General features: G+C 44.1%; 1 protein-coding gene across 2 annotated transcripts in view; it reads right to left on the bottom strand.

The window, feature by feature from the left end:
• Nucleotides 1-14,126, bottom strand: part of CDK14 (cyclin dependent kinase 14) — a 210,777-nt gene that overhangs the window by 59,947 nt on the left and 136,704 nt on the right. For both annotated transcript variants that reach the window (XM_083376252.1, XM_083376251.1), the window contains one exon: nt 10,635-10,755. In XM_083376252.1, the coding sequence (XP_083232378.1) occupies nt 10,635-10,755 (121 nt within the window). The remainder of the gene's footprint in view (nt 1-10,634; nt 10,756-14,126) is intronic.

Genomic DNA, 14,126 nt, shown 5'->3' with positions numbered 1-14,126 from the left:
AACCCCTTGGTACTTCTTATGCACCCTCCTCAGCCCATGCTGCAATCCCATATGTCAACATTAGAGAGCATATAAGTAGGTACACAAAAGTACCATGTAGGTCAGGAGAGTACACAGAGATGCAAGGAGGTGCACAAGTGGTACTATATGGATCAAAGGTACACCAGAATGCAAAGGGTGCACAAGAGGCATAGTGCAGGTTTGAGGATAATACATGGGAAGAACATGAGAGATGTCAGGCAGGTAAGTAAAGATATATGGAGGTGTGGATGGGATTGGGGGATGGGTGAGTTAGTTAAGGAAATACTTCTGAACAGTGAGCCAATCGTGGGTTGTCCAGTTTAAATAAATATATTTTGATAACTCGCAATAACAAAAAATTAAGGAAACAATACAAAGAAAAAGTTAATTTTAAGGAGAAACCTAAATTGAATTAAATAATTTCAGAGTCACTCTAGGAAGCTGTTTTAGGCATAGGCTTGCAGGATAGGAAAATACGGAACTTTGTAATAATGACTTTGTAATAATGCCACTGTGTGTGTGAAAGCCCTAATAAGCAGGCATATACATAGAATGAAGGTTACTGCTAAGCTTGTAAGCCGCCCTGAGTCTTCGGAGAAGGGCGGGATATAAATGGAATTTTAAAAAAAATGCCAAATAACTTTTGGATAACTGAAGCAATGATGCAGGTTAAATAAATGTTACTATATGGAATACATCTAGGCACAGTGATTATAACGCAGTATTGCAGGCAAACTCTGCCCACAGTCAGGAGTTTGATTCTGATGGGGCTCAAGGGTTATTCAGCCTTCCATCTTTCCAAAGCCAATAAAATTAGGATCTGGATTGTTGTGGTAATATGCTAACATTGTTAACTGCCCAGAGAGTGCTGTAAAGCACTATGGGGCAGTATAAGTGCTATTGCTATATGTCTAGAAATAACCAAGAAAAATGATGAGAAAAATAACAATCAATTCTAAGATGAAAGGAAATTATTCTGTCAAAAGAGCCTTAACTGATGGAAGACTTTAAAATTGTTTTGAAAAGTCAGAAGGTATTTTCTGACAAGATTCTGATAGAAAACATAGAAATTTGTTACTGAAATAACTACAGTTAAAAAAATACAATTGAAAACAGACCACCCATAACCAAAATCAACAGCTGAACAAAATAAAACAAAAAGGCAGCTCAACTCTACCACAAATGCTCCAAATCATCTAAATGAATTTGTGTAATGCTTTTTGAAAAATAACTATATGGGGCCAAATTTTAAGTAAGGTTATATATAACTCTATAATCTCGGGACTACCTCTAAGATGGAAATAAAATGGCAGAATATAAATCTAATACTGGACTTACAAATTTGGCAGCCCATGTAATGACCTCAGCACCAGTGTTATGGTGCTAAATTAGAAGCCAAATGGGAAGGGGCTGTATTCTGAACCAGTCTGCTATAGGATGGAAATGAATCACTGTTCTAAGGGCTGTGTTATATGGTATAATTATTTACTCTATTCAACCATATCTGGTTCTTGGAGACTGCCTGGACAAGTCCCTGCTATTTTGCTATAATATAACGCACAAATTTATGCTATTTCTGCACGATGAAGCATATAAGATAAACAAAATAATATATCTACACAGAGCTATTTTTAATATAGCTAAAACTCAGTTGAACATTGTAATAATAATAATAATAATAATAATAATAATAATAATAATAATAATAATAATAATAATAATAATAATAATACGGAAGGGACCTTGGAGGTCATCTAGTCCAACCCCCTGCTAAGGCAGGAAACCTTATACCATTTCAGGCAAATGGCTGGCCAGTCTCTTCTTAAAAACTTCCAGTGTTGGAGCATTCACCACTTCTGGAGGCAGGTTGTTCCACTGGTTAGTTGTTCTAACTGTCAGGAAGTTTCTCCTTAGTTCTAGGTTGCTTCTCTCCTTGACTAGTTTCCATCCATTGCTTCTTGTCCTTCTTTCAGGTGCCTTGGAGAATAGCTTGGCTCCCTCTTCTTTGTGGCGGCCCCTGAGATATTGGAACACTGCTATCATATCACCCCTCACCCTTCTCTTTGTTAAACTACACATACCCAATTCCAGCAACCGTTCCCTATATGTTTTAGCCTTCAGTCCCCCAATCATCTTTGTTGCTCTTCTCTGTACTCTTTCTAGAGTCTCGACATCTTTTTTACATCATGGTGACCAAAATGGATGCAGTATTCCAGGTGTGGCCTTACCAAGGCATTGTAAAGTGGTATTAGTAGTTCACGTGATCTTGATTCTATTCCTCTGTTAATGCAGCCTAACACTGTGTTGGCTTTTTTGGCAGCTGCAGCACACTGCTGGCTCATATTTAAGTGATTGTCCACTAGGACTCCGAGATCCCTCTCACAGTTACTACTATTGAGCAAGGTACCACCTATACTATACCTGTGCATTTGATTTTTCCTGCCTAAATGCAGAACCTGACTTTTTTCACAATTGAATTTCATTTTGTTAGATAGTGCCCAGTGTTCGAGTCTGTCCAGATCCTCCTGTATCTTAAGCCTATCTTCTGGAGTATTGGCTATTCCTGCCAGCTTGGTGTCATCTGCAAATTTGATGAGTTCCCCATCTACCCCCTCATCCAAATCATTGATGAAGATGTTGAAGAGCACTGGGCCCAGAACAGAGCCCTGGGGCACCCCACTACACACTTCCTTCCATGTAGATGCAGTTCCATTGAGGACCACACGCTGAGTACGGCCTGTCAGCCAGCTACAAATCCATCTGGTGGTGATGCTATCTAACCCACATTTTTCTATCTTATCAAGTAGTAGGTTGTGATCTACTTTATCAAATGCCTTACTGAAATCCAAGTAAATTAAATCTACAGCATTTCTCTGGTCCACTAGTTTTGTCACTTGGTCAAAGAATGCAATAAGGTTTGTCTGGCACAATCTGCTTTTGACAAACCCATGTTGGCTTTTAGTGATAACTTTGGTCTCATCAAGGTGTTCGCTGATTTGTTGTTTGATTATCTTTTCCAGAATCTTCCCAGGTATTGAGGTCAGGCTGATAAGTCTGTAGTTTCCTGGATCTGTTTTTTTTCCTTTTTTTGAAGATGGAAACTACATCAGCTCTCTTCCAGTCCTCTGGTAGTTCCCTAGTGCTCCAGGACCTTTGAAAAATATAGTTCAGTGGTTCTGAGATCACGTCTGCCAGTTCCTTGAGAACCTTGGGGTGTAATCCATCTGGTCCTGGTGATTTGAACTCGTCTAGGCTGGACAGGTGCTCACTTATCATTTTCTTGCCTATCTTAACTTGCGTTTCTATTCTGTTTTTTATGGCACTGGTTTTGGTAGGTTGGACTGTTTTTTCCCTTTGTGTAAAGACAGATGCAAAAAACGAGTTAAATAGTTCTGCTTTCTCCCTGTTGCTTGTCACCTTCTTGCCACTTTCCCCCACTAATGGACCAATCATTTCCTTAACATTTTTCTTGTTTCTTATGTGTTGAAAGAAGCTTTTTTTGTTATTTTCGACTTTGATCGCCTTAGTTCATTTTGAGCCTTAGCTTCCCTCACTTCATCTTTGCAGGCACGGGCTGTTTGCTGATATTCTGCCTTAGTTATGTGCCCCTCTTTCCACTTCTTATACTTGTCCCTTTTATCTTTCAGTTTATCAGAGAGTTCTTTATGCAGCCATGCTGGTTTCCTTTGAAAGCTGTTATTTTTCTTCTTTGTTGGTATTGTGCTAGACTGGGCCTTTATTATCTCACTTTTCAGAATTTCCCAAGCTTCTTGAGTTGTTTTCCCCTCTAGGATTCTCATCCATGGAATTCTTCCCCTCTCTAAGTTTATTGAAATTAGCTCTTTTAAAGTCCAAGATTCTAGTCTGGCTGTGTTCTATTGCTTGTGCTTCCAGAATGTTGAATTCCAATATTGCATGATCACTTCCCCCCAAGGTTCCTGTGGCTTTGACACTTTCTATCATTTCATCTCTGTTAGTGAGAATTAAATCCAATATGGCTAATCCCCTAGTTCCCTTCTCTACTTTTTGGGAGAGAAAGTTGTCTGCTAGGTTTGTCAGGAATCTGTTAGATCTTCCACTTGGTGCAGAATTTGTCTCCCAGTTGATATCAGGGTAATTAAAGTCCCCCATTACTATTGTGATACGCTTCCTACATACCTTAGTTAACTGACTAGCAAAAAGTTCATCTATTTCCTCTGTTTGGTTGGGCGGCCTATAGTATCCACCTATGGCAATGTCATTTTTTCCCCTTTTATATTGACCCAAATACATTCAAGTTTACAGTTTTCATCATTGTTGTGCTCTATTTCTGTAGAGATAAAAGTTATCTCTTATATAGAGAGCAACTCCACCTCCTCTTTTGTTTAGTCTATTTCTTTTAAATAATTTAAATCCCTCTAGCTGTGTGTTCCATTTGTGGGTTTCGTCCCACCATGTTTCTGTAATGGTAACAATATCATATCCGCCCTCATTTACCTGAATTTCTAGTTCACCCTGCTTACTGTTCATACTCTGCGCATTGGTGTACAGACATTTGAGTCCTTTATGAGTGACCCTGTGTTTACTTGCTACATAACTTGTGTGGTCCCTAAGTTCCCCTATCTTCTTAGATTGCCAGGGACAGTGATCTTCTGTATTAATTAACTCACTGTCCCCGTTTAGTTTAAATATTCCTTCAGAATAGCTGTGAATTTATTGCTAAGTAACTCAGTCCCTTTCTTGGATGGATGCAGACCATCTCTTTTGTACATTTTTTCATTGGACCAGCTACAGACATCGTGACTAATATAACCAAAGCCTTCTCCTTTACACCACTCCTTTAGCCACATATTAAATTCTGCTATACGCTGGCCTTTTCCATTTTATTTATTTATTTATTTGTTTGTTTGTTTTTATAAACCGCCCTCTCCCGAGGGACTCGGGGCGGTGTACAGAGTAAGATAGGCAACATAATGAAACAGTATTGAAAAACAATAATCAGAACAAAACAAACTGGGACCCCAATTAGAGCTATCAGAGCTATCAGGCCAGGCCGGACTGCTGGAATAGGTAAGTCTTTAAGTCGCGCCGGAAGGTGCGGAGGTCAGGGGCCATCCGGATTTCAGTTGGTAAGCAGTTCCAGAGGGCTGGCGCACCCACTGAGAATGCCCTCCCCCTGGGGGCCACCAGCCGACATTCCTTGAGCGGTGGCACCCTGAGGAGGCCCTCTCTGTGGGAGCGCACAGGGCGGTGGGGTGTTGACATTGGCAGAAGGTGCTCCCGTAGGTAGTCCGGACCCATGCCATGTAGGGCTTTGTATGTCATTGTTAGCACCTTGAACTTCACTCAGAAGGCAACTGGAAGCCAGTGCAGCGCACGGAGAGGTGTGATATGGGAGTATCGGGAGGCTCCCAAAAGTGTCCGTGCCGCTGCACTTTGCACCAGTTGAAGCTTCCGAGTGGATCTCAAGGGCAGCCCCATGTAGAGAGCGTTACAGTAGTCTAGGCGAGAGGTCACAAGGGCATGGGTGACTGTACGTAAGGCATCCAGATCCAGATAAGGACGTAGTTGGCGCACCAGTCGAACCCGGGAGAAGGCCCCCTTGGTCACAGCTCCTATGTGATCTTCCAGGGAGAGCTGTGAGTCTAGGAGGACACCCAGGTTGCGGGCCCTATCAACAGGGGGTAGTAACTCATCCCCGATGTTAAGGGATGGGATGCTCTGAGTATCCTGGCTTGCCGGTACGTACAGCCATTCAGTCTTGTCCGGGTTCAGTTGAAGCCTGTTCCTCCCCATCCATTCCCGGACCGCTTTCAGGCAGCGGGACATCACGTCGAGGGCATCACTGATGTTGTTTGGAGTTGAGATGAAAAGCTGGGTGTCATCAGCATACTGATGGTACCCTACTCCAAAGCTGCGAATGATCTCACCCAGCGGTTTCATGTAGATGTTGAACAGGAGAGGCGAGAGGACCGACCCCTGAGGGACTCAGCAAACGAGAGGCCTCGGGGTCGACCTCTGTCCCCCTGCCAGCACCGACTGTGAGCGACCCTGGAGAAAGGAGGAGAACCAACGCAGAACCGTGCCTCCCACTCCCAGTCTCCTGAGGCGTCGCAGCAAGATACCATGGTCGATGGTATCGAAAGCCGCCGAAAGGTCTAATAAGACTAGGACAGAAGAATGGCCCCTGTCCCGGGCTCTCCAGAGATCATTCATCAGAGCGACCAATGCCGTCTCCGTGCTGTAGCCCGGCCTGAAGCCCGATTGGTTCGGGTCTAGATAAACCGCTTCATCCAGGACCTGAGGAAGTTGGTGCGCTACCACGCTCTCAACAACCTTCGCAAGGAAGCGAAGATTGGAGACTGGACGAAAGTTATTCAATGAGGATGGGTCCAAGATGGGCTTCTTGAGGAGAGGTCTCACCACCGCCTCCTTCAAGGCGGTGGGGAAGTGACCCTCACTCAGAGAAGCAGAGATGACCACCAGTAACCACCCTCGTGTCCCCTCTCGAGCCGCATAAGCCAGCCAGGAAGGGCACGGGTCCAGTAAGCATGTGGAGGAGCTCAACCTCCTCATAATCCTGTCCACTTCCTTAGGAGTCACAGGATCAAATTCCTCCCAGATGACGTCGACAAGACTGTCCATGTCTTGTTCTTCCAACTCAGCCCAGTTGGAGTCCAGGCCGGATCGAATCCGAGCAATTTTATCCAGCAGATATTGACCAAATTCCTCGGCTCGACCCTGCAAGGGTTCCTCCCTCACCTCTTGCTTCAGTAGGGAGCGAGTCACCCTGAACAAGGCAGCCGGGCGATTATCTGCGGATGCGATGAGGGTGGAAAAGTAGTTGGATTTTGCCACCCTTATCGCAGCGAGATAAGACCTGGTGAGGATTCTTAATCGCAATCGGTCGGATTCGGATCGACTGGATCTCCAACAGCTCTCTAGGCCCCGTCTCCGACGCTTCATCTCCCGGAGCTCCGCGCTGAACCATGGGGCTCGCTGGGATCTGCGCCGGGTCAGAGGCCGCAGGGGTACAACTCGGTCCAGAGCCTCCGTGGCTGCCTTTTCCCAGGCTTCCACTAAGGCATCCGCCGAGCTGTGAGCAGGGAGCGCATGTGCATCCCCAAGCGCTGCCTGGAACCTATCAGGGTCCATTAGGCGCCTAGGGCGGTACCATCTGGTTGGCACCGTGCACCCACGGCGGAGGGTGGCAAAGGGGAAGTCTAGCCGTAGGAGGTGATGATTGGTCCATGACAGGGGCGTAACAGTCGTGGCACCCCCACCGATATCATCACGCCACCGTCCAGACAAGAACACCAAGTCTGGGGTGTGGCCTCTCTCATGAGTCGGTCCAGAAATTATTTGCGACAGGTCCATGGCTGCCATGGAAGCCATGAACTCCCGAGCCAGTTCGGACGATCCTCCCAGGGACGGTAGGTTAAAGTCGCCCAAGACCATGAGTTTTGGGAATTCAACCACCAACCCTGAGAGGACATCGAGTAGCTCGGGCAGGGCTGCCGCTGCACGATTAGGTGGTAGGTACGCCAGCAGCAGGCCCAACTGCGCCCCCGGGCCATATCTCAGTAGGAGACACCCGACCATCTGAGGGACGGTGGTCTCTTGCGGGCTAAGGGATTCCCTGATGATAACTGCCACTCCCCCGCCCCTCCCATGGGTCCGAGGCTGGTGCAGCACCTGGAAACCTGGCGGGCAGAGGTCAACCAGAGGGACACCACCCTCTGGGCCCAGCCAGGTTTCCGTGATGCAAGCCAGGTCCGCGTGCTCGCTCTCCACTAGGTCACGAACGAGGTGAGCCTTGTTAGCTACGGACCTGGCATTCAGGTAGACCAGCCTTAGCATAGGAGGCTGCACACCTTCGCTCCCGGGTCCTCCGGGGAAGTACAAAGGGTCGGAGCGTCTCACCGCTTGTACAGAGCGGAGATGACACTCCCGGTGACGATACGGCCCTCTGTTTGTGCACCTTCTGCCGTTCCCCACCATCCTGGGAATAGGCTGTTCGTCAGTTCGCCACTGGGTTTTGTCGGCGAATGGTCCTCGTTTTTCACCATCGCGAATGGTCGTAGGCCTGGCCTGCGTTATGGTAGCTGGAAGGCCTGCCTTTCCCGACCAACCATATTCTTTTCCCGCCCCCCTCCCTAACCCGACAAAAAACTTGACTAGAAACTTAACCAGGGGCCTCTTGTTGGTCTTGTGATGAAGGCCCCTGACCCTGCCTGGCCATCTCTCAGAGGCCCAATGGTCGGGCCTGTCATCGAGGTTTGATGTATTGAAGGCAGGACGAACCCAGGAGAGGGGGGAACTCCTGAGGGCGAGTAGATCTATGCTTGAATATTGGAGAGGCATAGGGAGCATTGGGAAGCATTGGGAAGGCGGTCCCCTGGGTGGAGCATTGGAAAGAGGGTCTAGTCGGGTAGGTGGGTATCTGGACCGTCATCCAACCACTGCCACTTGGCTGGGTGAACCCCAGAAGCAGGCCACTCCCCATCCTCTCACGATGGGTTGTGACTCTGCTTCTGGGGGTAGTCCAGGACCCACTCTGGGTGAAGCATACCCCATAGAGCTCTCACCTCTATGGGGCAGCAGGTGTAGGACAGGCCACTCTGCCACCGTGGCTTACACCCAGGCCCATCATGTCCTGTGGGGCGAGGGAGGGCAGGGGGTTCGGAGCTGGTGGAGGCAAGATGCTGATGGCCTCGGTGGTCTTGTCGCCGTCATCTCCACTGGTCAGCTGCATCCTGGCGTCTTTAGGTTGTTGATCGGCACGGAGACACCGTCGGAACCCAGGGTGCGGGCCGGAGACGCCACGCCGCATCTAGTAGTGCTGCCGTCGAGGGTTTTTTGGTGAGTTGGTTGACCAGGGCCTGGAGAAGCTTAGCGCCGCTGTCAAAGGCCCCTCGGTGGTGGTCGATCGGGTCCGCATAGCCAGTCTGCGGCGTCTCCTTGATCCCATGGAGACACCGCCGTTGTTCAGGAGCAGGCCAGGAGGTCGAGGCAGAGTAACGACTCCGGTCCTGCTCAGGGCGGTTGCTGCAGCTGCCTCTTCCGCCGCCTAGCTGATCCATTTGATCTGCGGGGTCTTTCCTGATCTTCCCAGGTGCCGCCATTGCCCAGGGAGGCATAACAGGGAGCCGAGGGTGGAAGCGCCGGCCCCACTCCGGATGGCTGCAGCAGCTGCAGCGGCTCAGGGGCGGGTCAGAGGCGCCCCACCGCCACTGCCCCCGCTGGTGTTCAGGCCCGTGGGGAGACGACAGACTAGGGCCCCGCGGGGTTCTCGACGTTGCCGACGATGCCGCTGCCTCCGCCACCCAGCTGGTCCGCGGCGCCTCCGTTGATCGCTTGGAGACGACGACGCCGCCCGGGAGCCGATCAGGGGGCCCGGGCAGAGCAGAGCCTCCGGCCCCTCCTGGATGGCTGCGATGGCTGTCGTGGTCCAGGGGCGGGCCTGGAGACGCCCCGCCGCCACTGCCACCGTCGCTGCCGGCTCCCTGAATAGACGACCAGACTGGGGCTGGAGAGTCGTCGCCGCTGCCGCTGTCGTCCTCGCCGCCGGCGCCTCCGCCACACAGCTGATCCGCGGAGACGCCGCCGCCGCCCGGGAGCCGATCAGGGGGCCTGGGCAGAGCAGAGCCTCCGGCCCCTCCTGGATGGCTGCGATGGCTGTTGTGGTCCAGGGGCGGGCCTGGAGACGCCCCGCCGCCACTGCCACCGTCGCTGCCGGCTCCCTGAGTAGACGACCAGACTGGGGCTAGTGAGGATTTTTAAAAAATCCTTTCAAATCTACCATTCTTGATTTCCTAAAATTTGATTGGTGGAGAAAAATTATAACAGCTATTCTGTTCCACTGTACTTACTACCAGGTGCCTGGATGCTTGGAACATTGCAGAAATGTTAACTGTCCCATCTTCAAAACAATGCTTCATAATTTTAAAAGCTGAAGATAAAACCATCAGTAGTTATATAGTTTCTTCCATGTACAGATTGAGTAGTTGTAAAAATTCTCAAAGGAAACCTAAATTTAAATGATTTTAAAAAAGCCTTCAAGACACTCCAAAGCAGTATAATGAAGATGGTGAAGCTTTTTCTGTAATAGTGACTTTGACCTACAAAGTTTTCTGGCCTCCTTCCATCTGATCTGACAAGTGAGATTCAACTACTAAGACCCCAATCGGTGCCTCTATAGGTGCTGTTTAGAAAATGCCATTCCAGTGTCCTATTATTGTGACTGGTGGGTATGTATGATTCTTCCTTTACTTAAAGGGAGTAAAAAAATCCCCAAAATGGAAGATTGTTTAAATGAAAACTAGGACTGTTTTATCACCTGTTTAGATGGCAGTAATAAAATTCACAAAAAGCTTCATAGATTTGAGAAATGGGCTAAAATAACAATGAAATTAAATTGTCACACAATTTTCAAACTTCTTTCAGTAGAATTTAGAAATGCACCACACAAATAAAAAGCATCATATTGATTGCTATTCACTGGATTCTTTGTCCCATTGGGTTTCTAGATCAGTATGCATAATCTACTATAATAACTTGTCAAATATATAATTTGACTAAATAAGTCAATATGTCCATAATATATGGATTCTGAAAACATGCTGTATTCTTACCACATATCGAGGCAAGTGGAATATTCTGTTGAGCCTAAGAGAACATCTGGAGGTCGATACCAAAGGGTCACCACTTCATTAGAGTAAGTGTGACTAGGAACAGATTTTGCTCTTGCAAGACCTGAAGAATAATGCAAATACAACAATAGAAAGATAAGAAAAAATAACTGATGTGCCTTTAATAAAATTGCTCATAACACTGCTTGAAAGGCAAATTTTGATAACTGTATGTTATTTTAATCAAAGAAAACTAATATTCATTTTTATCATTCAGCCACTGTAAAACAAAATGAAAATTCATCATAATAGAGATTGCAACAATAAGATCTGTCACCATTACCATCTTTTTAAAGATCTGATGTCCATAATTAAATAGAAGACAGAAAATGTAATTGAAATAATTTTAAAACTAGTAGAAATAACTATTAAATATAAACATACAGATACATCCTTAAGCATCAGGAGCCAAAATAAAGAATATAACCAAACCAATAAGATAAATATTACATCTTTATTTATTTTATACTGGAATCATTTCAAGCTTCAGGCATATGTTATACTGAAGCATGCTAAAGAATGGAAAAATAATATTTCCATACTGTTTTAACATTTACCGGTAATTCATATAATACATTTTCTTTGAAGTTCATAGGTATCTAGAACGTTTATGACAAATAAAGATATGTAGAACATCAAAAATTTAAAATATTTATCACCAAGAGAAATTTGTTTTTCTTAAATCTCAGTGCAGGTTGATGCAAATACGAACTCATGAATAAATGATAAAAAATTGCAGAGGTAAGAGTTATGGGAAGAATTGTGGGAAGTAGAAGAACTGCCAGTAGTAGAACTATGCCATTCAACAAATCAAGCAGGCATTATGCTCTATTATGTAGAATACTGTACTGCCATACAGCAATTATGATGTCTTTTTTAAAACTTTGTTTTCTAAAGTAACCATACAGAATAAGGTTAGTATATTATTAAAGTGTACTTGAATAGCATTTTTTTTAAAAAATGGGCATAATAACTGAAAGTATGTCTTGATAATTTAGCAAAAACATAAAAATAAAACAAAGCTACTAACTATGTCTGAATACTATTATTACAATTAGCAGTTTGACAAAATTTCAAAAACTGCTAACCACAATAAGCTTGAAGTTTATTCTGTTTTCAGAAGATCAACTGAAGAAATAAATACAGAACTATCACATATTTTTATTATGGCCGTAGCCTGCAAAAGCTACTGCCTCAAACACAAAATATACACCCAGAAGGAAAATACTCTGTCACATTCTGAGAGTTCAGAATCAAGGTAGTCCTAGTCTTCCCTTCCTTCTCTATTGGAGATGAAGAAAATATGTTGGGGTTTTTTTAGAAGAAGAGGAAGAGGGCTGAGAAAGAGAGGAAATTGTTGTGTATAGCCACTCAATTTTTAAGAAGCTGGAATAGTCCAGAAAATTGAAAAATAATCCAGATAATAGCCACTTTGGACATATAGCATTTTATATGTAGGCCTTCAATCTCCGTTGGATGATCCTAAGCATTATTTTGCTAGTATGTGAAACTAAGGATATACACTGGTATGATGGTTTCTACACATTGATAAGTCTCTTTTTTATTGGAATGTAGGTTGATCTCTTCCAATTTGTTGGCCACTGTATTATTCTCCAGAACTGCTGGCCCGGTTAGAACCTTATTTTTTGGTTGCTTGCCATATTTCTATTAGCATTACATCAGTTTCTGTAGCCTTCTGAATAAGTAATGAGTGGAGTGCTGTTATAACTTTAATACCAGACGTTCTTATAAATAGGGAATATCTTCTAGGATAACTGTAAACCATATAGTATTTCAATATCTCCTTTAATTTTTGTTTTTCTTTGAAAACGATTGGTGTTTATTGGTGTCCTTTAGCATAGTTGAAGCTCGGAATCTCATTTTCAGTTCAGAAATTTTTTTCAAAGATTTTTTTGCCATGCTTACTTCTATCTTCTACATCTTAACATATGCTATTGTAATACTGCTTATCTTTCAACATCTCTCCAAAAAATTTTGTTAAAATCCTTTCTAACATTTTTGTCCTCGTCTTTGGTTTCTTTAATTTCCTTGGCAATTTTCAGAGTTGTTCTGTCATCTAATTAATTTCTTCTGTTTGACAATCACTGACTGCATTCTACTGGTTAAGGCATCAGGCTGGAAATCAGGAAGTGAGTTCCAGTCCTGCTTTACACATGAAAGCTGGCTCACAGGGTTGTGGTTGTAGGAAAAATAGGAGGAAGGAGTATTGGGTATATTCACCACATTGAGTTATTTATAAAAATAATAAAGACATCTTTAAAAAATTGTTCTTGCTATACCCTGCCTAGCAATATAAGGAATGCCATTCTTTGTTTTTCATGACCTAAGTAATAGTGTGATTTTTCTAACTGAAATGTGCAACTTTCTGATGCCTGAGATGACAATTTCTAAATTTAACTTCATTTAATCTTTCACTGTGTAGAGTTTACCCCATGGTTATGCTTTTTATGTTCCATGTTTTCAGCTTCAGATTTTCTTTTCCATTATGGCAATATCATCAATTAAACGTTCCAAAAGCCTTAACTGAGCCACATCATTAGCACACTGAAAAATCGTCAGCTTTTCCTCAATGTCATGTTGAATGCTAACTGATCTGAGAAGTTCATCATCTGGTATTATAAATCTCATGTTCTCTTTCAATGTAATCGTCTCAGTATAAATATAGAAATGATTTATCATTGCCTTCTCTCGCATAGTATAAATGGATACCACTAAAGTATCCTGCTTTCAGGACTTCTTATATCACTGCTATGCCCTATATAGGTTCTTGCTTGGTTTAGCTAGGCAGTTAGGATGACCCTGATGGGCTGGTGACCTTGCTGGAGATATATACTCTTGGCATGAACATCCAAGTTCTTCACTCATTTTTCTAGGAACTCCACACCACCATGAAAAGATAGCATAGCAGGATTTGGGGAAGACAAATATTATTCAACTTTATAATGTACTAAATACTGAATTGTAATTTTTCTCCATCTAACAGGGAGATGTGATTTGTAGAAGACAGTAGCATTTTGTGCACTGCCTAAGGCACTGAATCTTCTTTTCAAATCTTCCTTTTAAGTTGTCAACAATAACATTGTTGTTTGAATAATTCTACAATTGGCTTTTACCAATTTATTTATATTTTATTATCTCAAATTTAAAATAAATATTTTAAATAGTTAATTCTATTTATCTCTTGTGAGATTAGTCTATCTTTCAATGAGAGGATCAAGAGTTGAATTATCTAACTGCTTGCACCTATTCTACTTGGATGCGTTATTGAAATTGTTATTTCTTTCTTCCCTGCATTTGAAACTTTAACTTTAAAGGCAGTATAAATTGCAAAATCCCTAATCCTGACACGTACAGGGGTTGTGAAAGAGCACAAAGATGATATGTCCTTATACAATATCTGCTGTTGGTAGGGTC

The sequence above is a fragment of the Vipera ursinii genome, assembly GCF_947247035.1.
Source record: "Vipera ursinii genome assembly, chromosome: Z".
In the NCBI taxonomy this organism is placed as follows: domain Eukaryota; kingdom Metazoa; phylum Chordata; class Lepidosauria; order Squamata; family Viperidae; genus Vipera; species Vipera ursinii.
The sequence above is the reverse complement of the archived record's forward strand: the minus strand, read 5'-3'. Positions and strand labels throughout refer to the sequence as shown.